At 35.0% G+C, this 26,772-nt stretch overlaps 1 protein-coding gene across 4 annotated transcripts in view; it reads left to right on the forward strand.

Moving 5' to 3' along the window:
• The first annotated feature begins 4,382 nt into the window (after nucleotides 1-4,382).
• LOC145685835 (uncharacterized) overlaps nucleotides 4,383-26,772 on the forward strand; it is a 99,277-nt gene continuing 76,887 nt past the window's right edge. The window contains exons 1-3 of one of the 4 annotated variants that reach the window (XM_081758430.1): nucleotides 4,383-4,571; nucleotides 16,107-16,288; nucleotides 19,229-19,369. Coding sequence is in view for 1 of the 4 variants with exons in the window: in XM_081758428.1 (XP_081614554.1) it covers nucleotides 4,508-4,571 (64 nt within the window). In the remaining 3 variants the exon portion in view is untranslated. Of the gene's footprint in view, nucleotides 4,572-16,106; nucleotides 16,289-19,228; nucleotides 19,370-24,721; nucleotides 24,735-26,772 lie in introns of all 4 variants that reach the window. The other 3 variants (XM_081758431.1, XM_081758429.1, XM_081758428.1) reach the window with 3 other exon arrangements.

Here is a 26,772-nt window from a genome sequence, read left to right on the forward strand (position 1 = left end):
AATAGGGTAATATGATACATAATTTCGGGCTAGAATTTAATCAGAAAGACAATGGTGAAGTTAGTTTTAAGATACGCTCATTTGGTGAAAAGTTACAGGCATATTAATTGTTTATACTTACTATGTGCGTAAGTCCCTTATCTCCGCTTCTAACCCGCATATTAATGATAATAAGTGGATAAAGGTTTCGGTAATACATATTATGCCTAGAGAAAAGTGGTACGATAAGGGTATCATTGACGGCAGCCATCTTGAAATCCGCCATTTTGAATTAAAGTGAAGTTTTGAAAACTGAAAACCATAACATGTGGCACCAAATTTTAATAGTAAATTTTACCCAAAAGCCAATGGTATGCTTATTTTTGTTCTATAGTTAACCAGTATGAATTTATGACTTTTCTAATGTGCACGAAACGTCCATTATTCGATCTTTCAAACTGGCAACACTCCTAATTTTCATCGCATGTTTAAGATTCCAACTGGCACTTTGCAATTGTTTCCATGGCTCATGTTTTCTAAATTTATTACATTTTTTTAAGAGTTGCGATTTGTCAGCTCATGAATAGTGTTGGGATAAGCATCCAGCAACCTTTCTGAATTTTGAAGACTTGCCATGTAATTATTAATTTCATAGGCAATGTAATTATTTATTTCCTATACCTGCAATTCAAAAACTCGTTTACTGACATGAATGATCGCAGAACGAAAGAATTTCAACTTTGTATTCAGGTAATATCGGAGACGTAGCTTATAATGGATAGTAGATGAGACGAGAAATAACTTGAAAATTCACTTCAAAAAAGGAAACGAAATATGATTGTTGTGTAAACCAATGGTCTTTTGTTTTGTTTTATATTTATTTGTTTATTGTATATTTATTTATTTATTTTCTATGGCAATATTTCAGCTAGTCAGACAAAAAAGTCATTCGTTTTCTAGTGATTGTTGTCGATGGTTCATGTTTGTAAGATTTATAATTAGTATTGATCGGGAACTCGATTAAGTTACACCTTTTTGTAAACAAGTTACCAGTTTTCATATTTTGTTCATGGTACAAACAGTGTGTTGGGAACAGTAATATTATGCCTGTTTGATATTTTCTATCATTGCTGCTGTTCCTTTAAAGTTGTAAAGTTGTATTTATTAAAAAAAAATACTGTTTGTCGTTTGCGCAACATGTAGGCTATATTTCATGATAATTGTGAGTTCGTGTTACACAAATTTCTTGTAATTTCATTTGTATTTCTTTACATCACATAGGTCCATAGGTTCCTCATGCACTCTGGGATAAAATAAATAATTACACTGCCTAGGAAATTAATAATTACATGGCAAGTCTTCAAAATTCAGAAAGATTGCTGGATGTTTATCCCAACACTATTCATGAACTGACAAATCGCAACTCTTAAAAAAATGTAATAAATTTAGAAAACATGAGCCATGGAAACAATTGCAAAGTGCCAGTTGGAATCTTAAAACATGCGATGAAAACTAGGAGTGTTGCCAATTTGGAAGATCGAATAATGGACGTTTCGTGCACATTAGAAGAGTCATAATACATAGAAGGGCCATTCACATTCATACTGGTTAACTATAGAACAAAAATAAGCATACCATTGGCTTTTGGGTAAAATTTACTATTAAAATTTGGTGCCACATGTTATGGTTTTCAGTTTTCAAAACTTCACTTTAATTCAAAATGGCGGATTTCAAGATGGCTCCCGTCAATGATACCCTTATCGTACCACTTTCCTCTAGGCATAATATGTATTACCGAAACCTTCATCCACTTATTATCATTAATACGCGGGTTAGAAGTGGAGATAAGGGACTTACGCACATAATAAGTATAAACAATTAATATGCCTGTAACTTTTCACCAAATGAGCGTATCTTAAAACTAACTTCACCATTGTCTTTCTGATTAAATTCTAGCCCGAAATTATGTATCATATTACCCTATTCCCATTTAAAAAACTTGACCTTTATTCAAAATGGCGGATTTCAAGATGGCTGCCGTCAAGATCATATATATCATACGACTCCCCCTAGGCCCTATACGTATCTACATGGTTGTCCTTTCATTAGCACTCCGTTTACAAAGGGTAGTAAGGGTTTTCTGCAGTAATCATGGCTTGTGTATAGCCCGCTCCCCCCAGTTCTTTGTCACCGGAACTGGAAGAGTCACTACTACTACTTATATCGAGAACAGAACCCAACCAACCCCTGCGGGGCTTCTAACCCGTTCCTACTACTACTACTATTGCTACTAACTCCCACTACTAATACTACTACTACTACTACTACTATTGCTACTAACTACTACTACTACTGCTACTACTACTACTACCGCTACTACTACTACTTATACTAAAACTTCCTTACCACAAGATTTACATCTTAAATCTTTATAACATGCGATTTCGATTCATTATGAACTAGTATGAATCATTAGAATCACCATGATTCGTTAAAAATCACTGGGGGGAGCGGGCTATACTCAATCCGTAATCTCTATTAAAAACATCACAACCTTTAAAAATTATTAAAAAATAGAAAACATGCACGATGGCAAAAATTTCTGTCATCACAAGTAATGAATACATGTCCTCTATCAGCAACAAAAATTTCATTGAAATCAGAGCCGGACAATTGGGTGATGTCCCTTGTTAGCATCTCAAAGTGAATCTTGTCACTAATTTTCATGAAAATTCAACTCTCACGGTTTATGGACCTTCCTTCTGAGACTACAAACATCACACCAGTTGTTTAAATTCTTCGGCTACATTTGTTATTAGTCTAATTATAACTGAAGATTTGAGTTAAGTTTGGGGTTTATGCTATTTTTCATACTTCTGTCCTTTTAAACCTATGTTCATCATAACATTAACTTATTTTTCATATATTTTTAAAACCGTTAATAAAAAGTATACATGAAACATTTACTACAAATTAACAAAAGTAAATTTAGAATTATATACCTACCTAGCGAGAAAAGAAATTCAAAAACAAAACTGGAAAATGAAAGTAAAGTCACTGCTTTATTCTTGAAGAAGCCTTCGCATCTCCTTGCTTTTATCACACAGTTTGTCAATAATAAGATTGTTGTCTATTTTGGTCAGTATGTCTCTTTCTGAGTTCATCAAGAACAAGGATCTTATAAAATAGACAAAAACTTATAAAATAGGCTATTTATAACATCCTTGATCAAGAACAATGATACCAGGTATTCATATGTAAGTCTTGAACGGAGTCTTGTTTATATGTAACGCCACTAGCGCCCCTAACGGCGGGAGTGGGAGGGAGAGACATGTAAAAATGATCCAAAATGACCGAGATTAGAGTCAAATGAATATATTTCGAAGTCGCTGAGATCATTGATGGTACAACCAAAGCCTAAAACAGAAAGGGCAGGGCGGTAGGCCGAGTAAAGGCGGGATATGGGGGCGGAGCAGTGAGGGTGGGAGGGTTGATATATAAAAATCATCCAAAATGACCGATATTAGAGTGAAATCTAAAAAAGACAGAAAGAGCGAGGCCTCAGGCCGAGCAAATACTGTGATTTGGGGCAAAGTGTGGGGTTGGTAAGAGTGATATGTAAAAATCGTCCAAAATGACCGATATTAGAGTCAAATCCATATATTTAGGGGTAAATCAAATATCATTAATAGCATTCCCACACCGAAAACAGAAAGAGCGTGGCCGCAGGCCGAGCAAATACCGGGGTCTGGGGTGGGGTCCTAGCTGGCCAAAGGCTAGCGAATTTTTAAAATAATTATGTATTTTTTTTTTAAATTGTGTTCGGAGAGGAAACTGTGCGTCTTCCCGAGGCTAAGACGGATCTTAGCCCATCCCGAGGAGGGCGCAAAGGCACTGATGTAAGGAGGGCGCAGCGGCCACAGAACCGGTACTTGATATGGCCAGTCCACCCTTGCTCCTTGGATAATTCGTACAACTTATGTATATTTTGGCAAATTTCGTGCAGTTTTACTACACGGATCCATAGTATAAGCAGTAAAAAACAACGGGTTAGAAACCCCTCAAGGGATTGTTGTATTCTGTTGTAGACATAAAATATACAAATTAAAGACTTCAACAAATTTTTCCGTACATTTTACAATCTGTGGATTACTATAGGAAAACTGAACCGCAAATTTTACCAATAGAAGTTTACAAGTTGCGTTGACTTTAGTTAAATAGGTATATAATTGACTCAAAAAACTACGTTTAAGAACGCTACGCAAGAAATGCAAAATGTGAGTATAGGCTGATAACACAAGTTTAGAATTATACATTGAGTTCACGCAAACGGTAAAGCAATGCACCCGGGGGTAGTTCATATTACTTTGACTGGTATGGAATGAGACAGTTTCTGGGTATGAGGGACATTTAAGTCATGACAGGGATTTTTTGTCAGAAAACCTGCCAGTATTGATTTACAAATTGAATCCAAACAAATATAAACAACTGGAAATACTTTTATATATTTTATTCATGCATTTGACATATGTGGAGAAGAATGCGCACAATAAATCACCTATTCTTACTTTTATTGTTTCTTGGGATTTTAGGTAAGTTATATTTTTAGTGTTGCAAAATGTTTTCTCATGCAAGTGAGCCATGAATTTAAAACCGCAACAGTTTACTTTACTCGTATTGCTCTTGCTTACGTGGAGATCTATAAATTTATTATGAGCATTATAGGGCAGTCACCTTATAAATAAAATTACCAGACATCGTATGCGTATAGAATGGTCCTGCACTTTACCACCTATTTTCGTACCCTGTATTGAAGGTAGTACAAGATGCACAAATGTCCTGTATTTAGCCTATGTACTATACCACCGAATAATTTTATTTTACTAACACTGACGGTTCGAAGCCAAGCAAAGGAAAGTAACCCTTTATTTTGGCAAGGCACTGATATTCTTTCACTGTTAGTATTATTCACAGGTTGTCATTGTTTCGTTGTTCCTGATTCACATAATGCTGAGCGAGCGTTAGCGAGTGAACAGTTACACCTCCGCAGGGCACGTTGTTTTCCGTCTGCCGTTCATAGGAACTGTAACTCCGGGGACCTTTTGAAATGAATCGGTTATTGTCACTGGTTTGCATAAAGTAAAGATTTGCCCAGAAGAGTATGTTCTCACTATGTCGGCTTCAGTTTGGAGAAGTGTAACGTTACACTGTCTGATTATTCCATTATCTAGATCATCCTGTTATTAATACCAGAGAAAGAGTGAAGTCCTATCCCCCATACTCCGCAGCTGATTCTGGCTATTTTATTGGAGCATGCAGATATTCATGAAATATAAAGTTTTCTTAGCAGGAAATGCCCTTTTTTGCCTTAGGTAGTGTTCCTTAAGAAAGGAGTTGCATTAATAAGTGTACATTCACTTTAGGAGTACTGAGCATCAAGCACGAACTAACGTAATAGCGTAAAAGCAACTTGTGCTATGTTGCCATTTGAAAGGTGCGAATGCTCTCGAAGAGCCAGGTCAGAGCGTTGCAGGAAGGCCGAGTCCATAGGAAGTAGGTGCGTCAGCGATGATGAGTGTGCGCGTTAACTACATATGGTGATACAGTTAACTTAAATTAGAATGGAATTTTTACCAATCTTTATTTTTTCCCTCTGCATCTTTTACTACCAATTTGTTTCTTTTATTTCACGTCCTACTTTACAGGAGTACCATGTTAAGCCGTCAACTAATTATTTCTCCTTATTAATGTCATATGCTCGTTGCATTTCTGATATATTGCATCACATTTAAGTAACTCACACTGATGCGAAAGTATAATATTCATATGAAGAATTGAAGATTTGTAATTCCTTAAAATCCTAACGTTTCCTCCTTTCCCTCGTCAAATAAATTGAATTACTGTATTTTTCTTTGGTGTTAGAACATGACATCAGTCAGTTTAGCCATATCTTGCCAGTGTTCTCGGACAGTGTCAGCACTGTCAGTACGTTACGTCAAGCTGCTCACTGGAACGAGTCTGACAGTTGTGGGTCCATAACATTTGAGCACGAGACGTTTGGCTGCAAAACCTTGTATCTAAATAGGTTTACTGACCTACACATGTTATAGTGTATTTCAAAACTAGGGTCCGGATGTTTGGACACTTATAGTTACTGGAAATTTCGAAAAACTTGCACAAATGATTTTGCAAAGACTAAAAATTAAATCTTTTACACCGTAAAGTTTCTACACATCGTACGCAACTTGTGTCTACCAGTAGAAAAGATATGGGAAGGAAGTGCAGCAAGCACTTGACTATCTGGTCTTTGTACTATGCGGTTTAGTTTTTCGTCAATGTTTAGTTATTTTAAAGATGTGACTATATGTTCATAATGCACTCCACTGTGTACTTCATTTTTTGAGTCACACATAGCATTTATTTTGAAATGTGTACAATACTGTACAGATCCTCATTTTTGTCAGGGTGGAAAAAATCATGATATTTTTAAAAAACATTTTTGTTGATTTTTTTGATTGAAATCAAATCTTTCTCCTCGTAAATTACAAATCGCGAGCTAAAGAAAAAGCATTAGGAATTAGTATTAAATGCTAATTACGCCATTTCAGTGAAAGTATTAGGGTTGAATTTTGAATGAATCCCCAATTGTTAACCTATATCAATCCCAAACAATGTTTCTTAACCCTTTTAAATTATGGCTTTTTTTTAAAGGAAAATTATAGACTTTGAGTCAAGCAGCTATATCATCATCCGTATTTATACTAGGATCATGGTTCTTACCTTATTCTCTTCAGAATAGAACAGCCTTTAAAACGGTACCATTCACATTTCCCTATCATGTTTCTGAAGCGGGAAATTTTGAGAGAAAATGGGATTTTTTTTTTATTTTTTCAAATTTTGATCCCCTTTGGACTTCCTTGTGTTAACGCACATATCTCAAAATCAACTGGGAAATACTAAGGGATGTACTAAACGTGTGTATAAAATTTCAAGCTATCTTGAATAGTAAGGGCGGGGAAAATATTTAACAATGAGCTAAGAACATCCCCACAATACCTCAGATAACCCGCATTTAATATAAAAATTTCCTCAGACATCTCTATTTATCCTAGTGTCGTGATTTGTACATTATTCTCTTCAGAACAAAAAAGATTTTCAATCGTACTATTCAAATGTCCCCCATCCTGTATCTGGGGCGAAAAAATTCACGAAAAAATTGATTTTCTGGTAAAAATATCCTTTTTTACCTTTTACCCCTCTGGACCGACCCCCTGTTTTAAGGTAGAGATCTGGAACACTGAAAAATGCTAAGGGATGCATTGAATAAATGTGTAAAATTTCAAACTTCTAGGTGCAAAAGTAAGCCCGCGAAAAATAATATCCCCCAAATCCCCCAGATTCCCGTATAAAACAGAATCTCAGGTAACAGTTTCTTTGAATCATGGTTCGTACATCATACTCTTCAGAATAGAACAGCCTATCAAACGGTGTCATTCATATGTCTCCATTTGAATCGCGAAAAAAGCTATTTTGTTAAAAATATCCCTTTTATTTTAAATACGTTTTCCCGTCTAGATCCCCCTGTTTTCACGCAGAGATCTGGAAAATCTTAAATTTACTAAGGGGTGCACTGAACGAGTGTGCAAAATTTCAGTCTCTTGAATGCAAAATGTAAGCCTGCCAAAAAATAAGAATAATACGCACAACAAAAAATATCTTTTTCAATTTATGATGTTATCACACACTATGTTTCGATGCAGAAATGCGTGAAAGTATGTAACATGTTCTACAATGCCTTCAGTCTTGGGAAAAAAAAAAAGAAGTAAAAAGGTTTATTGCTACTTTTTTAATCGAATAATGAGGATTCGATTTTTAATAGAATAAAACTAGGTAATATAATTTAAAAGGTTAGCATTAAGGAAAAAGTATAGCAACGTTTATGAAAATGTACTTTTTTCACATATGTTACTAATATTTGGTAGGGGCATATTTTTTAAAAAAATGGAACTAGCTTGAGGCACAAGATACGTAAATTTCGCCTAAAGTTATAAATCTTTAAAAAAATCGGAGAGGGTACAAAATTTCAAGCTTCTATCTTGAATAGTAAGGGCGGGAAAGATATTTAACAACGAGCCACGAACATCCCTACAATACCACAGATGACCCGGATGTAATATAAAAATTTCCTCAGACATCCCTATTTATTCTAGAATCATGATTTGAACATTATTCTCTTCAGAATAAAACAGAGTTTCAAACGGTACCATTCAAATGTCTCCATGGTATAGGCTATCTGGGGCTGGAAAATCACGAAAAAAGGGATTTTCTGCTAAGAAATATCTCATTTTTTTTTACTTTTTATCCTCTGTACCGCCTCTGTTTAAAGGCAACGATCTGAAATAAATTAGAAAAATACTAAGGTGAATGAGTGTCCAAAATTTCAAACTTCTAGATGCAAAAGTAAGCCCGCAAAAAGTAATATCCCCAAATACCCCAGATTCCCATATAAAACAGGATCTCAGTTAACAGTTTCCTGAGGCATCCCTATTTATCCTAAGCTCATGGTTCGTACATCATTCTCTTCAGAATAGAACAGCCTTTCAGATGGTACCATTCATATGTCTCCATCTTAGGCTGGAAAATCGCGAAGAAAGCTATTTTCTGTTAAAAATATCCATTTTTTAAATTACATTTTTGCCCCTCTGGACCTCCCTGTTTTCAGATCTGAAATAATCTGAAAAATACTAAGGGTGCACTGAACGAAATACCGAAAGTGCAGAATTTCAGTCTTCTGAATGCAAAATGTAGGCCCGCAAAAAATAGTAAAAATAGGCAAAACAATTTTTTTTTTAAATTATGACCTTCTCACATCCTATGTCTCGAGGCAGAGAGGCCTGAAAGCATATGTAACGTGCTCTACAATGTCTTCAGTTCTGAATAAACGAAGTAAAAAGCTTTAATCGAATAATGGAGATTTTATCCTATCACCTAAAAATAGGTGATATAATTTAAAAGGTTAAGCGTTAAGGAAAAAGTACAGCAACGCTTATCAAAATGACACTTTTTTCCACAAAAGTTACTGATATTTGGCACGGTCATATTTTTAGCAAATTGTAACTAGCTTGCGGCATGAAATACATTAATTTTGCCTAAAGTTATAAAATCTTAAAAAAAATAAATACATAAATAAATAAATAGGACACTTCTAAATACGCCCTATTGTATGGGAACAAATATATAAACACGCACTCAAAAGAATCTTCTTCTTGAATGTCGGTGGTGATTTCCCCGTTGGGATTTACAATATAAACCCTATGTTAAGAAGAGAAGGAAACAGGATTGCTCTGTTACCCGTTCAAAATGGGATTTTCCCTAATCATCCTCTGCATGACACTTGTTTTCATACAATGCTGTACGTACTGTACATTTGAGTCTCATTGTATTATGATTATCATCTTCCATAATCGAAATAACAGAACAGAAACGGGACTTTACTTATTTTTACTTTAAATTATTTCGGAATTTGATTTAAATCAACGATTTTTATTCAAAAAATCAAGTGATTTAAAGCAGACTGATTTAAATCAATCCACCCTGCAAATCTCAGAAAAAAATATTTGTTAGTTTCGGAGATAGAAAGCTTCAAACAATACAAAAATGCACTGCTTAGTCACGGCAACAGAAGTGAGTAACGTCACATTTCGGATCCCTTCTGAGACGTATTGAAAGCTTGAGTTACGTCCTTTATGTTGCAGTTTCTTACTGTAAACTAGAAGTAAATTTAAGAGAAAGTGCCAAAATAAGTAAAATACTTACTGTGCATAAGAATAAACTGTTAATAAGACCTGCTTTCCTCCGTTAAAATATGTTAGAAGTGATCTATAATGCTCTGTGGTTACAAAGATGTTAGATGTATAACAGCAAGATTATTTTTTATTATTGTCTTAGACCACAAACATTAGAAGTCTAACTTATACGTCAATTTAACTAAAATACATGGCCAAGTTAGACAGGTGGCCAACTTACAGAAAATAATTGTGATTGGTGTATTTTTAGAATAATATTTCTAGTATTACTTGATTGTAAAATTTTAATAAGGAGTGGGACGACAACTACTTATAAATAATGTATATAGAGTAATCATAAAAGTATACAGTACTAGAAAATATTACTATAGTATGTTTAATATATGTGCATACCTTTTTCATCCTGGAAAATAGTCTGGTACATTGGTTTCTTCGAATTGAAAACACAATAACACAAACAACCATGAAATAGAAGCGTATGTGCGCAGTTTATTGAAATTGATATTATAGCACGCTAAGTTATTCAGATTGAAAACAAGAAAAGCTAAGTTATAAATTGAGAAATTCATATGCAATTTATATGACTTCTTTTCAGTTGTTACTGAATGGTGGTTCATTTTAGACGTATTTCTTTTATTCTTTTTGGCAGATATGCACAATCTAATATTGTAGTTAACTACCTCTTGTCAATGAGCTGGAAGTGTTTCCCCCGGAGCAAAAGATGTTTGGAGAAAATCGTGAGGGAATTCATATCTCAAGACCTCCCCTATCTTTTGACAAGCCGACAGGTGCCAATAGTTGACAATTGAGATGGTTAGTTTTAACCTTCAGAATTTTCCTGAGTTACTAAAGCTCCCCACTGATGAGAGGAGCTGATATAGCTAATGCTTTTACCAAAACAGACACTACAACCATTTCCTGAATTCTTGTACCTGTTTTTTGTTATTCACATCTTCCTTCACCACCCGTTTATCAGGGTAGTGTTCTGGCCATTGACCTCCAGGAGCAAATCGCGGGAATCCTTGCTTCTTTTCTCCAGTCACAAATACAGAACATCTGCCTCTCATATGGGAATACGAAAGAGTCAAGAAAAATAACGAAACGGTGCTTTGCGTGGCCAAGATACGCAGGTAAATTTATCATTATCATCATAGGATAAACATTGCTTCAGTGTGGCCAACTTCCAAGATAGACAGGAGGCCAACTTATAGATTAGTAAGTAGCGAATGTGTTATGGGGAAATACAGGTTCAAGACCAACTAGGCCAAGATAAACAGGTGGCCAAGTTGACAGGTTTCACTGTATAAGTCACACGCAGATTGACAATATCGAAGCCCCCGAACCATATTATAATTACAAATATAAATACTCTGTATTTATAAGATTTAGCTCCCAGTGATTTGAAAGTTCATGTTCCGTTATCTCTCGCTCTTAATTGTACACATTGAAAACTTGTCGGCATACATATTGTACATATAGTGAATCTACATGCTATTATACTACGGCTGTAAACATAAACGGCTTTTTGCACGAAGCTCTTAATGCCAATATATATATAGCTTATATCTTTTCTGTCATTTGCTGTATATATTACCAATTGATCACTACACATTATTATTATTATGGCTATTCCTGTCGTAATGCTATAATAACTTGTAGTCTTTAGTGTTTTCTCTATTTTCACATTGAAACTGATTTCATGAACTGAAGTAGCTGGAGAAAGCTGTATAGGGAACAGAGGCACATTAATAATACTGATGGGCTAGGCTGCCGAAAGAGCATCATTAACAAAAACACTGCTTCATTTTTTTATTTATTATTTATTTATTTTTTTTATTTTATTTTATTTTTTTATTTTATTTTATTTTTTTTGTTTGTTCTGATCTAGGGGCTAGTTCGCAAAACTAGACACCCAATTTGATATGTAGGCATATATATTTTGGATTGAAGTTATCCAGGATCCAGACATATTTCCAGTCGCCAAGGCTACCTGGCGCCCGGGATTTTTTGAGCCTGTACAGGAGGGATATTAGCAAAAATTCTTTTGTGTTACATGTGTTATTACTGTGAAACTTTTAAATTTTTATTTGCAACAACCTCACACGGAATAATGTTCTGAGCATACATTTTTTTTTCTCTCTCATGTGAATAATGTTTAGTACATGTTGGTATACTTGGAGAAATTAGATTGTGAAAGTACCGCGCTTCTGAAATTCACAAAGGGGAAAACAAAGAAAAATCAGAGAAGTAATGGCGTACATTGGTTTCCCTATATTTCGTCATTTACTGGTACAGAATATTGTGTATATTACTCGTCATAACATCTAACGTTCGTACTCACTCAGTAATCAGGGAATGGCAGAAAAGAGGTGGAATTCAGTTGATTTTAAGTTTGTCCCGTTCAGCAGCGAGGCTATATGAGACGTGGAGCTACTGATTAATGTGGAATCCGAACCACACGAGCTCCCGCCGGCAATCGAACCCGCGTCTCCCACGCCAAAGGCGCGTGCGCTAACCGCTTAGCCACGAAGCAGCTCATAAGTGGTGGATCGCTTATCTCTAGTACGTAGGTTTCTTGGTTCGATCTCAGGCCATGTGACTTTGTAGTGGATTACATTGGGTCCGTGTTTTTTTGTTCTTGTGAATCCGGCGTTTCCTCCAGCATGACGATTCCACTAATTTCATAACACAGCCACACTCTCCAAAAAATAATAAAAAATATTTTAAAAAAAATATGTACAGCGGATTTCAGGGTATGGATTCGATGTAGTTTGTCTCATAGACTCCAAATTTCTAAAGCACGGGACGATTGACCATGTCGGTTCTTTCTTTTATATTATTATTATTATTATTATTATTATTATTATTATTATTATTATTATTTATAGACGAAAACCATTTGTCCTCCTATCCAAAGTCTCTCAGGTTTTTCGCCCTCAAAAAATTGACACGGTCAATTGTTCTGCGGTTTCGAAATTTGGATACGGTGTAACTAAATTCATCGCTTCGATTCCCGGCGAGAGCTCATGTGGTTCAGATTTCACGTTTTCAGTAGGTCCACGTCTTATATAGCCTCGCTGCTGAACGGGACGTTAAACTCAACTCAAAATACATTGAATCCATACTCTTTGTCCGCTGCATAGAGCTTTTCTTTTTCTTTGTATGGTCGTGTTACGTGTATCTTACCTAGCCAGAATCGCTCCTCAAGTTCTTGCCCATTAAAAAAGGTGACACGGTAAATCCTCTTGGAGTTTCAAAATTTGGATTCTGTGTAACAAAATACATCGAATACATACTCTAGGGTCGGCTGCAAAGATTTTTTTTTTTTTTTGTGTGTATAGCTGTATTACGTCCTCTCTATCCAAAATCGCTTAAGTTTTCGCTCATAAGAAAAAAATTAACGCGGTCAGTCGTCCTGAAGTGTTGAAATTTTGATTCTGCGTAACAAAATACATCGAATCCAAACCCTGGGATCCGCTGCACAGAACTTTTGGTTTGTGCGGGTGGCTGTGTAACCGTTCATTTTCCGTCCGTCTTAGTCTACAGGGCATAAACATGGGATATAAACCTGTATACAGGGTATAAATGTCAATTTGCCTCGAAGTGGCAAATTTTGTGTCCCAGTAAAAGCTAAGCACGACACAATAATATAAAGTTTTGACGGTTTTATTCATTTTTTTTTTTTATTATTATAATTATGAGGAAGATTTATCTGTTACGCTACACTGGCTAATTTATGTTTCAGCACGTCTAAAAATGTACTAGACTTTTCTGTAGCCTTACATCGTGCTGACTCATGAAAATCTTTTACTTAGTAAAAGCACGTACCGTGAGTGAAATCACGACACACTTACAGCGAAAATATAACGCAATGTCGACACATAGCCCTTTTTGTTTAACCGAATATATGATCCACGACTAGTAATTAGTAAGTTATTGATGTCAAAATGATCGATTCCCTTCCCCCACATGTAAATTAAAATCATGTGTTGAAGGTTGGGCTCAAGGATTCTTTAGAAGTGTTTTATCTCACATCATTGCTAATGTCTGATTTCTGTCTAGCGTCCTGTATCTAGAACAGTAAGAGCACTAGCAACTGATAAACTTGCATCCATACATTCTTCCCACAAGATATCTACTATCAAATGCAGTAGCATACTTAACTTCATTTACTTGTACGGTGATACTAACAAATCTTTACTTTCTGAAAGTTTTTGTTTTTTAGGAAAGTATTTTCAAATATCTATTGATAGAAGTACACTACACTGAGATTTGACACCAACAAATATCGCGATCCAGTGAAAGGGAAATCTTGTGAGAACCTCATTGCTGAGTGATAGGTATGTCCAGTGTTCGAAGTGTAAAAAAAAAAAAAAAAAAAAAAAAAAAAAAAAAAAAAAAAAGCAGAGGCGGTAGGTTTCATTATGAGTTTGACTCAATATACCTGTTATTTAACTTTGTCTTGATCACTGGAAAACCAGAGGCGATATGGCATTCCACCGCATACCGTCTCACTTCGACCACTGGGTGTATCAGAAAGGTTTCCGATCCCACCCCTCAGGCACAAGTATAACAACCACAATTAGTCCTCATAAAATGCTTTGCGGTTGGTGATCTCAAATTGGACAAGAGTTGCCGAGGTAAGGACGGCAACTGGAATTTCCTTCGTGAGCTACACAGTGAGTCTGAGTTATATTGTCGATAAGAAGTTGTTAAGTTTGTTTAAAACATTTGTAAAAGCTATATTAATTACGCTGTAAACAAAGTGGTACTTTTGCCTCTCCTGGGATTATAAAAAAAATGTCCGCCTGTAACCATTGAATAACACTAACTAATCATAACATTAAGGAGATAAGATTTGCTTCGAAGGCTTCGAAAACTAGGTAATTCTGAAAGGTAATCAACAACGAAAAGTTGTAGAAATTGCGATTACAGGATACAGTGTCACCAATAGAAAAAGTGAAATAATCTTTCATAACTAGACTGTTAATTACCTCTTTTTAGCCACATTCTTGTTACTTGGATATTTACAACTGTTAAAATCATGTGTCACGTTTATATGCGTATGCGTAATATATTTCTGAAAATTTGTTGAAAAAAAATGTTCCAAGAAAATGCTATCAGAAACTTGTCGTCTCGAGCCATGCCCCCAAGTTGGCCTTATGCATAAATATGACCCTGGCTGTATCAGAGAGTGATGACGTGGGAAACGCGACAAATTCCTTTCAAAAACTAAAATTAAATAAGATAAAAGTAAAAATAAATAAAATAGAATAAACAAATGTGGGTTTCTCTCACTTCAAGCAATGAACAATTCACAATAAACTCAAAACTGGGGAGAAGGGAAAAGGAATAACCTTACAACACTGTCTACTCTCTGAACTCTTGAAACCTTATTTGGTTTAGTTTTACCTCTTGACTCCTTTCCCTTCTTTCCAGTCCTTACGTACAAAATGGAGACTCCGGGCGAAACCCACACACGTCTTGTTTGTCTTTCACAAAGTCCACTTGTCGCGAGCTAGGATGGAACCAGAAACCCAACATACCAGAGGTGAACACTCTATCGCTAAGTACCGCGGCCCCTCGCGTGACCTGATATAAGAAACTTAAATAGTATTGTTACTCGACAAAGAAAACGTAATTGTTGTCTGTGTTATATTGTTAGTTTTTTTTTTAAAAAAAAAAGCATTAAATCTCCCTACACTCATAAAATTCATGCTTCTCCTCCATTACACATACGCAAAATACAAAAAATGCTGAGTAGTTGAGCATTTTACAAAAAGTAAAATTAATAGAGGTCCGTTAATTGATTCTAATAACTCATTTTAAATAAGTATAATGGTATTAATGCAATTAAATATTTAATACCAGAACACACGGAGAGGCACTTGCCTCCTTCTGCAGACGCCTATGTTACACGTTACGCTTATTATTATTCGTTAATATTTCCTACATTGCTTCATATTATTTTGGCCTATCCTATTCTAAGCTATGTTACTATACTATACAACAGAAGATTCAGTTTTTCGTTACTTTCATGTTGCTTAAGTCTTATTAATCTACATGTCTTTTGTGTACATAAGTTGATCTAAGTACTAGTGCATCTCGTCACAACATAAAATTAACTCGTAATTTATTTCGTGTTGAAGTTCCAAAGTGTGTATCTTCTGACGGAACAACCCTTTTCCCTTGATTTAAAAAAAAAAAAAAAAAAAAAAAACCTATATGAAGTACTCCATTTCTTTTGCAATAATTTACATATACTGTCATTACGGTTGCGTTGAGTTAAATTCGTCTGAACGACTCTGCTCTTATTCACAGGTAATCCATCGTAAATATTCCTCACTGGCTGAAATGTCCGTTCTTTACACAGCGAGAACAGGGTGCTCACACAAACGTGGAAACCATTTATTAGCCACTGATAACAATCATGGAATAACCTGGAAACTTTTCAAATTTCTAGAAAATTGGACACCTTGTAATGACAAACCTTTGAGGATAAGGTAAATTAATATTAGTTATAGAAAAAGGAAAGTTTTAAAAAGAAATTATGTATTTGTATAACTTTTTCTACTGTTATTACGTGTTTCATTATGAAGAGAATGACGTTTCATTTTATGCCCTGGTTTCTCCCTATTGACATATAAAACTTTATATTGTCAAACAGGACAGAGAAATATGTTTCCCTCGTAACTATTCTAGGTATTGCAATGAAACTTGGTACACTTATTACGTATTATTATTTTTATTATGTATTGTGTCTGTTGACTGCCAGTTTCTTTTCTTAGTTTTAAGGGCATGGGAAAGTTAACACAATAATGTGTTATCACTGTGTCAAGGTCATATTGAGTAGTATGCGACTAATAAAGAACGGAGAATTACATTACGACGACGTTTATCTCCTTCCTGGACAATGTCTGTGTTGGAAATTGTCAATCACTTTCAGAAAGAACTTTTCAGGTTACACGATGTATATCATCATGAAACGCTTCCGGTTGAAGACTTACCAAAGTGTGGCCATCCTGGCGAACTGACTCACAGTAACAAAAGAAAACTAAAGAACTTCGCAGAAAATCGTGTTAGGAGAAGTGGTCAGAAACTGGTTGACAAATTTCGTCTATCCAGAAGAATAGTTGCTCGGAATTTGCAGAAAGTGGGGGTGAAATATTTGTAGCTTTAAAAAAGCACCCAAGTAAATAATAAAACACAGTAGCAGGAAAGCGTAGACAACTTCGCTGAGACATTTTGGATCGTAACACAATGTTCATGCACGATTAAAAATATTTTTCATTTGCTGGAGATGAAATGTGAGGAAACGGCAGATATACTACCGATATTTGGGAACTCCAGGTACTATATGTGTCAAGTATGAAAAACATTCAGAAGAAAGTACTGGTACAAGTGGTCATTTCACCCAACCATTCATCAATACCGTTAGTCGTCCAGTAGCAATTGTAACTGACAGGTGCACCAAGAAATGTTTGCCGAAATTGTTTCAGTTTATTAACACATATCGTTGTAATGGTAAGTACGTATTTTGGTCAGACCTCGGAACCAGCGATTATGCCAGAAAACAATTGGCTGGTTAATGGCACAGCCAGTACCTACCATTCGTACCACAGAACATCAATCCACCAAATGTCCAACAGACACGCTCTATACAGTATTTCTGGTGTCTGCTGGCTGCGGTCGGCTATGGTGGAGGATGGAAAGCCAATCTACGGAACTAGGATTTAAGGCACTCCGAAAATGCTGAAGAGGGTACGCCACAAACTGCGACAAATTGAAGACCACGGACCTCATGCAGCATTAGAACAATTAAGGTGATTTGTCAACAGTGTTTCCGTCGGTGCATTGGTATTAGCAAAGAAAAACCCAATTTCCTCGTACTAGCGTCTTTTGTGTGTTAACTTTTGCCTATGCCCTTAGATTCCGGTCCGAAAATTTTCCTTCTCCATTTCCCGATCGCTAGCTTCCTTGTCTAACTTCAATATTTTCTTCTATATTTTTCAAATCGTCGAACAGTTGTGTTCTTCTTGCCCCTCTATCACCTTTATTTTCTTTTTTTTCCTTCTACGGCGTTATGAAGAAGGCAATTTCTTTGTAAAGCGTGTCAATGCACTTGGCCTTCAGACGAAGGATAGAATGTTTCAAAGTAGAACATATTTGGGTACCTGTAGCCGAGGCCGTTCGTGGGTTGCAACGTTGAAAAAGAAAGAAAAAAGTACTTTTTTGGATGGAAATTTTCCCATTTTATCCCAAGTTTTTCTTCTGTCGTACATATGTTGATGTTACGATGTGAGCGCGCGTTTCATTTCGCTTGATGTATGAATCATAGTGCTGGATGAATAGTGGCCATAGAGTCAGTTTAATTAGTTCTTTAATTAGATATAGCTTAAATGTTATGTAATATCTTACGTTAAATATTCATATAACCTTACCTGAAAATATATTGGTAAAAGACGTCTTCAAGTACATGGATTTCTTAGAAGAGAGAGCAAACTATACTAACTCTATGGCCTATAAGATCCGAAGATTCAATTCCATACTTACAATGGCGGAACCTTCACAACAAGGAACTGCATAATTTATACCGTTTACTAAACATTGTTAGGGTTACCAAATCTAGGAGGCTCAGGATGGCAGGTCGTGTAACCAGAATAGAACAGCACAGTAGAAAGTAAGAAGCTTTGACTGCAAAATGACCATTAGGAAGACCTAGGCGCAGATTGGAGGACAATATTAAGGTAGATCTCCCAGAAATAAGAATGCAAAGTAGAAACGATACAATTAGCTAAGGGCTGAAGCCAATAGAAAGCTTTCATGACCGCAGAATTGAACCTGTGGTTCACTTGCCCATAGAGTGAGTTTAATTAGTTCTTTAATTAGATATAGTTTAAATGTGCTGGTAATGATGTTTTACGTTAAATATTCATATAACCTTACCTGTACTATCTGAAAATACGGTGGTAAAAGACATCTTCAAGTACATGGTTTTCTTAGAAGAGAGGGCAAACTAGAGTAACTAACACTATGGCCTAAAATCCAATACAACATTTACAGAACTCTTCATTGGCTTCTGTCCTTAACAACTGGATCCAGCTTTTACTTTGCATTCAGATTTGTGAGAGCTCCATTTTTATATTGTCCTATCTGCGCCTAGATCTAACCAATTTTCTTTTCCCTTTTGGGTTTCCAGTTAAAATTTTGAAAGAAATCCTACTTTCATTCTGGTTACATGACCTAATAGAAGCAAATGTAAAGTATTATTTAGAATATGTATAAATGACTTTATTTCAGGCGTGCACGTCAGAATTATCACAGAATCTCGCTGCTTGATTTTCTGTGATCGATATTTTCACGTTCTAAATTCGGTGTTCTAAATTCTAAAAAGTGTATAAAGCTTTTTCAGGCAAACCTTCCTGGATTTTCCTCATTTTCAGACCAGGCAAATGCCGGTGTGGTACCTTACATATAGTTCCCAGGCCGCTTCCTTCCTTCCCTTTCCCCAGATAGTGTGCTCGCCGAGGGATGTCATCATACTTGACGGGCTAAATGGAAATAGATGCCGAAAGCCCAGAAATGTAAGTCCTATGTTCTATACTACCTTGTTTGGAGTGGGACTTGTTTGATATGTGATAAATGTAAAAGACATGTTGTGCAATTTGTATATGTACCTATACCTCTATTCAGGCTGTAATATCCTTTTTGGTGTTCGTTGTCAGTACGCCTTTATTGGAAACAAGATTTCATTATTTTCCTATAACTCTTTTCTAAACAAATATTACACTGGTTAGGTTGAATATGGTATATATGCAGGGTGTTTCAGAACCACCAACAACGTTTGGGAGGTGATTCCTGATATCAACATAGACAAAAAGTATAGACCAACCTGGGTGCACAAATGTTTCCTTTCATAGTTATAGGCTGCCGAAAATACGAAAAAGTGGAATCTAAAGATCCATAGCTCCAAAGCTATGGAACCTACAGTAGTCGAATCAAAACTTCTCTTAGGAACTACCGCAACATTTTTTACAGATAGAGTTTGGCTACGGGCATAAAACTTGAAGTGCTCACCAATTACCTCTATAGTAATTGTTGTGGAAGTGCCGCAGGATTCTGAAAACATGGATATTTGGATAGGGTACATATTAGTTCCTAAGTGAAGTCTTGACCCGATTACGGTAGGTCCCATAGTTTTGTAGTATGGACGTTAAAATTCAATTTTTCATGTTTTGGGCAGCTTATAACTCCGAAAGTAAGTAGGGGCGCGGTGGCTCAGTGGTAGAGCGTTCACCTCTGGTGCTTGGGGTCCCGAGTTCGATCCCAGCCCCCGCCAAGTGAACTTTGTGGTGGACAAACACCGTGCTCGTGGGTTTTCTCGGGGTTCTCCCGTTTCCTCCCACTTTCTTCATTCCACCATTTCACTCATCTCTCATAATCACCGTCTCCTTTATCCTAACCGGCATAACCGTGGGACGTAAAACTCAAAGATTTCATTTCATTTTTTTTTCCGAAAGGAAGCATTTGTGCACCCAGGTTGGTCTATACTTTTTGTCTTATCTTGGTGTCAGGAATTAACTCCTAAATGTTGTCGTCTTGAAACACCCTATATATATGAGTTTTTTTTCTTGTAGTTGTTGTGCAGGTACTGTCATTATAATCATGAGCAATTGTGGAAGAGCTATAAAGAAAGCATGTCATTCGCCTTTGAACTGATGTTTGGAATATTCTCCCCAAAAGCTGTAAAATGGTCAATTATTATTTTAGTTTAATATATTATATTAAATATTGTATAGCAGAAATGGACTTAATGTATAATTGAATCATTATAAATGTAATAATTTAAAAATAAATATACAGAATTTTATATTATGTATTTTGTTTTCCTATTTCCATTTTTTTTTTTTTTTTTTTTAATCTGTATGCAGCTGTAAGTAATATGGTGTATTCAAATCCTAGATATAATGCAAAAACAACTGTCTGTGAGTAACGTTGATATGTTTAAAATATTTAATAGTTACAGTTTTCATAAACATCGAGACGAAAATATTGAAAATATTGAATCGTTACGTATCAGTGATACAAGTTCCTATTAGTTCAAGTCATGCTAATAGTTGTCGCTGGTTGCACTGCCTCTAACCTGACGCCAGAGATCTCGTTAGTGTGCAAGCAGTTGGTAGATTTTCAGGACTTAAGTATAATTATTTGTCAGTTTAATTGTTTGGGTTTTCGGTGGTAGATATTGGACTATATCAACGATTACATCACTCCCACTTCCACTATCTTCATGTAAATGTTTTGAACAATAGTGATTTTTATATTACTTCGTTCTTAAACTGTGTAGAAGTCAAAACCTAACTTAATGACGAAGTGAAAGTGACGTAAATGCCAACTGTCTTTTATTTCCTTATCATTCCGTAATAGATGTACAGCTGCTCACCGTATATTTGCAGCAAATATATTGCCAATAAGTAAAGTAAGTTGATGTAAAACACTTGGCGATAAAATATTTCTGACAGGTATGTCATATTGTTAAAACTCAAAAGTGCTGGAAACCTTTCATTGTATGTACGATTATGTATCTTATGCACTTGGATCCCATGAAACATATTGTTCAGTATCCCTTTTTCCATATGTTGCACATTTTGTGTCTAATGTACAGAAAGTACCAGGTTTCGACAAGCAACATAATTGAGAAATCATATGCGGTAATCAGGTGTTATGTTATGGACCAATTGAGAGGTAACGTTTCTAACGGGAAAAGTGCAGTACTTGATAAATTTGCTGCATTTCCTCACATTTCTGCCTGTCCCTAATTCCTTTTTAGTTATACATCTTTTTCACTACATGCTAATTTCTCTAAAATTCGAGGAATTATCATATTTTAGTTGATACACCTATTTCATTCTGTTACTGGTATGCCAAACCTTCAAGACAAAGTATGTGACATAACATTAAAAGTCACAAAAGCTGGAAACAGATTCCTTTGATCTGAAAAGGTACAAATCTCTGTAATTCCTCAGGGAAAGATATCCTTAGTTTAGTTCAATTACCGTACCTATGAGTTCACGATTTCTAAGTCTTCAATATTTTTTTAAGACTGAACTTTGAATCAAATGTATTATGAAATGAAAATTCTTGGAAGACCTACACAGGTAAGCTAGACTAGCCTGTAAATTACTTGGTATTTCTAATGTTATGAGCATTTCACTGTCTGAGCAAGTGTTAATAGGCATATCATCTCATTGTTCGCTTTATGGCCTATCTTATACTTCACTACCTCCAAAGATTGGACTAGGCTGTTATTCATTTTTCAGTGCAAGAGAAAGTAAATTTAGTGTTGTTCCAAAGTAGGCATAAATGTTAGACTAATAGGCCTAGCAGGCATACAAAAATATATCCATCACAAGTCCACAATGGTCTCCTGTAGAAATCGTATGATTTCTTCAGTGTGTTAGGCCCATTAAAAAATCAGTGACCCTAACTTGCTGGCTTATTTTTTTTCTTTAAGCGATATTTACATACTATATGATAAAGTAGAATTTGTTTAAAAATTATCGCCCTCTGAGGCGAAAGAACTTAAACATTTCTTTCTTAGGCATATATAATGTAATACAAATGTCAGAGAAAGCATCAGATTACCTTATGTAATACTTACATTTTTATATATTTATTTGCTTCCCTGCATGTATTCCTAGTTTTTCACATGTTTTATGCCGACGGAAAATTGACCATTTTAAAGAAAGTTTTGTTATGCCATATCTTGTTTTCCAGCTGCATTTTAAAAGTGAATGATATCACAATCTTTGTATAAGTAGCATTTCCTGGGTTAACTGAACAATTTTTTAAGCAAAGTTTTGATACAAAGTGTTAAATATGATTTAGTGTTTATAATAGACTGTTTATAATAGTGTTTATAACTGCGAACAAATTTAAGAAGAAGGAACGTTTGTGTAAACTAAATTACTCCTCACTGCACATGTGTTTCAGGTATCCTAATAACTCCAGGTAATTCAGAGGTAGTATAGGTAGGTTCAGTTTTTGTTGAGCAACCGCCGAACTAAAAGCATTAAATATTTTTGAATCGATGAGTTATTTTTACTTCATTACCTTCAAAACGAATTAAAAATTAAATTATCTAACTTCTATAGATTTTGGTTTCACAAATTGAGAAATAACAAACCTATCTCTCAGTTACTCCGTCTCACCCTATATGTTCAGCTCAAATCATTCTAATTTCAATTAATAGTAGAATGTTAGTGAGTGACAGGACACGGGAATTTCAAGGAATCCAACAAAACTCAATTGAGCAAAGATTATTAGTAGAAGTATCAGTTTTCTTCTGTTTGCAGTGGAAAGCTGCTAAGTTCTTGAATAAATGCAGTAGGAAAATATAAGTAATGAGCTTAAAGGGAAATCTTTGATTTTCCTTTTTCTCTGTCTTTATTTCTGTGTAATAATAAATATAACATGGTATTTTATTTATTTCTTATTCACCTTTATCATTCTGCAACAGAGATTAACAACCTTTAAGTTCCATGCGGTGGTGCTTCACGATGTTCTCGCATTAACCTGTACTTTTAGATTTAACCTTTAGGATTACATTAACAGCTGAACCTAAAATTTCTAGTGTCGCATTAGGTATAAACACGCTACTCTGTAGATTGACATCATCTGCGCGCGATTCGCTGCTCCTTCTTGTAGAGCAGTTATTATAACATATCGATTATGTAAATTATAATGATTATATTGTCAAAATGCCTGGTTCACATTTTGAAAATCATAATGATTTTATTACTTATTCACGAGTCTACATTTCAAATAATTTATTCCTTATTATAGTGCCTATATTAATACTGATATATTACAAAGACAAGAATAACAATATTTACTTAGCAACTTGCTTTGCCATAGCAGCCTTGCAATATTTTTTTTTTTCCGTTTTTGGCTAGCATGTGATTTAAAAGTTGTTTCACCATTTAAATAAATATCACTATTCAAATTACGTTATTATTGAATGTAACACAATACTTGGTGTTTACAATGTATACTTGGTGTTTAGCTTTGCATCATTTGGTACGGCAGTAAAAGATGAACGATACATCCTATACTACAATTTATTGATTCACCACACTTGACTCGCACTCGGGAGATAGTGACGGTAGCTGCTGATGATGACGGCTATCTTCCATGAGAGAGAGAAACGTCACAGCTAACAGAAGAGAAAGCTATGATAGGTACTCGATTATCCATCGAATATGAGAGCATGTTCTTAAGATATCCAGTACAACGAAACAACTATTTCCCGAAAACAATATGATACAACAGAATCCTTCATAAGTGCAATTTGGCTGTCGCTGCGGAAGATTGATATGCTGACTGTGTACGAGGTTTGCGTATAACTGATTTACTTCGTCTATAGAACAGAATTAAAGGAAGTGCAAGATAATACGTTTATAATTGATCTTGTTTTTCCAGAAAGATTTGAAACTTAGTGAACATTAAGTATGTTTAAATTGTTTAGCAACTGTGCACATATGTGAGATCCGGGTACACATCCCTGCCAGATTCAGATCAAAATTCGTCTTTTCTTCATGTATATCTTCTAATGATTAGTTACATCTTTATTACAATAATTGAGGGAGTGAGCGCAACAATGCTCTAACCCACATTTTTAAAAATGGAGAAAAATCAAATTAAAGACATCTGCTTTTTGTACAATATACCAAAAGCAACCACAAGTGGTTGAATGTGTCATATATTGTACAAAAAAAAACACGTGTTTCAGTTTAACTTGATTTTTCTCCATTTTTTAAAAAATGTGGGTTAGACCACTGTTGTGCTCACCCTCTCAATTGTATCTGAGATAGAAGTGGCTGTCAAATTGATTTTCAATTTCAATTATAATTCAATTTTATAATTTTTATTCCTAGGTACGACAAGGTAGTAAGTAGAAAATATTTCGTTTATTATCGTCATGAAATTATGTTGTCGAGTATTCCCTAAGTTATGGCATGTTAGAATTTAGTATTATTACTCAAATAACTTGTACACAAATCACACACGTGTCAAGAATGTGTACATAATAGTACTGTATTCTTTCTTCGTATTTGAGAAAACATTAATGTTGAGTTTCAGATTATACAAATTCATCGTTCACATTCTTTAATATTTTATGAATCTTGAAATTCAGTGTAACGTGTTAGGGATCTCTTCCTCAGATAGAAGTGATTTTTTTTTTTTTTTTTTTTTTTTGTGCTCATGACAGCATTTTATCTTTCTCCGAAAGTAAGAACAAAGGAACCTGGCAATCACTTATAGATTGTTCATATACATTTCTGATATTGACACACATCTGTACGGTCAGTTACCCACCGAATTATATTCAACTCTTGCGACAACCAGTTCTCATCTTGAAAGATCCAGTATGTTAATAGAAGTACAGAAGTTTATTCATGTCTCTACCTTACACTCATTCACAAATTTTCAAATTGAACAAGTCTTTCGTAATGTACACTCATGTCCAAAGTGATTGTCGCATATCTGTAACTTGTCTTCTTGTAAGAATATAATTTGATAACGATTTTGCAGGGTACTTTTAATACTAATAATATATGTATAATCGGACAATGTATATTTGTGGTAAATTTCATAAGAAAAGAATTATAAATACGAAAATTAGAATGAATAAAACAAAATGTTGCTAAATGGACATGAAAGTTTTATTTTAGTTTTATTCTGTTAGTATTATTTTGTTCTTATTTACTGCTCTTTTGACGCGAAATTTGCCACATACATGTCTTTACCGATTATACACATACTAACATTATAAGAAATACCGGGCGAATTCGTTATCAAATTATATTCCTACAACATATTTATAGACATGCGACAAATTTTTGGACATGAGTGTACATTAACTTCATTCTTTAAATTAATTACCGATTACCCGTATACTGTGTGCGACAAATTAACAGAAGTTTCGACCAGTATTAATAAATTTTTAGTTTGAGTAAATTCTGACAATTGTGGTAAAGCAAGATTGTGAAAATAGAGATAACAAGGAAATAAATGAATAAAAATGTTTAATTTAAAAAGGAAATGTTGAACAGATTATAGTAGTAAAACAGTCACGTATTAGCGCAAGACAGATTGCCGAAGAAGATGACGGAATATAACGAAATGCAGTAGAGCGTTCACCTTTGGTGCTTAGGGTTCCCGGTTCGATCCCAGCCTTCGCCAAGTGAACTTTGTGCTGGACAAACCATGTGCGTGGGTTTTCTCCGGGTTCTTCTGTTTTCTCCCACTTTCTTCATTCCACCATTTCATTCATTACTCATCATTACCGTCTCCTTTAGCCTAGGCATATTTCATTTCATTTTTTTATAACGAAATGCACGTAAACGAAGAAACCAGAAGATTTTCACGAAATCTGCAACCAAAGTGTATAGTATATGATAAAATTAGTACATAAAAACGAAACTAAAATAAATATCAATAATTGCAAAATATTTTTGTTTCTCAGAGATTTTAGAGCAATCAGAATTTTGATACACTTCTTTCCCAAAGGATTCTCGACAAAATGCTTAAGTTGAGTCACATGAGACTCAAGAAACATTATGATAGCTGTAATAATATTGAGGATAGATGAAAAATATAGCACAAGAACTAAAAAAAAAAGGTGCATTCTAGTAGCATAAAACAATCTAAAATCATTCCCTGTCTCAGCAACTGATGATTTTGTTCCTCATGAGATATAATATGGAGTACACAAGCAAGGGCACCGGCACGAATTCTCCCACAAAATTTAAAATATGAAAAATTTCGCTCAGGTCACATTCATTCAATTCTTGTTTTATTCTATTTAAAAGCATAGTTATTAATATCAGATGTCAGACACCCCGTTGCAACCTCGGCGGACTGTAAGAGGGGAGCATGGCCACATGCTTGTAGGTTCAAAGACCGCTTGAGGTTTACCTTGTGC

This window comes from Thermobia domestica, chromosome 5, assembly GCF_964235325.1.
Source record: "Thermobia domestica chromosome 5, izTheDome1.hap1.1, whole genome shotgun sequence".
In the NCBI taxonomy this organism is placed as follows: Eukaryota; Metazoa; Arthropoda; class Insecta; order Zygentoma; family Lepismatidae; genus Thermobia; species Thermobia domestica.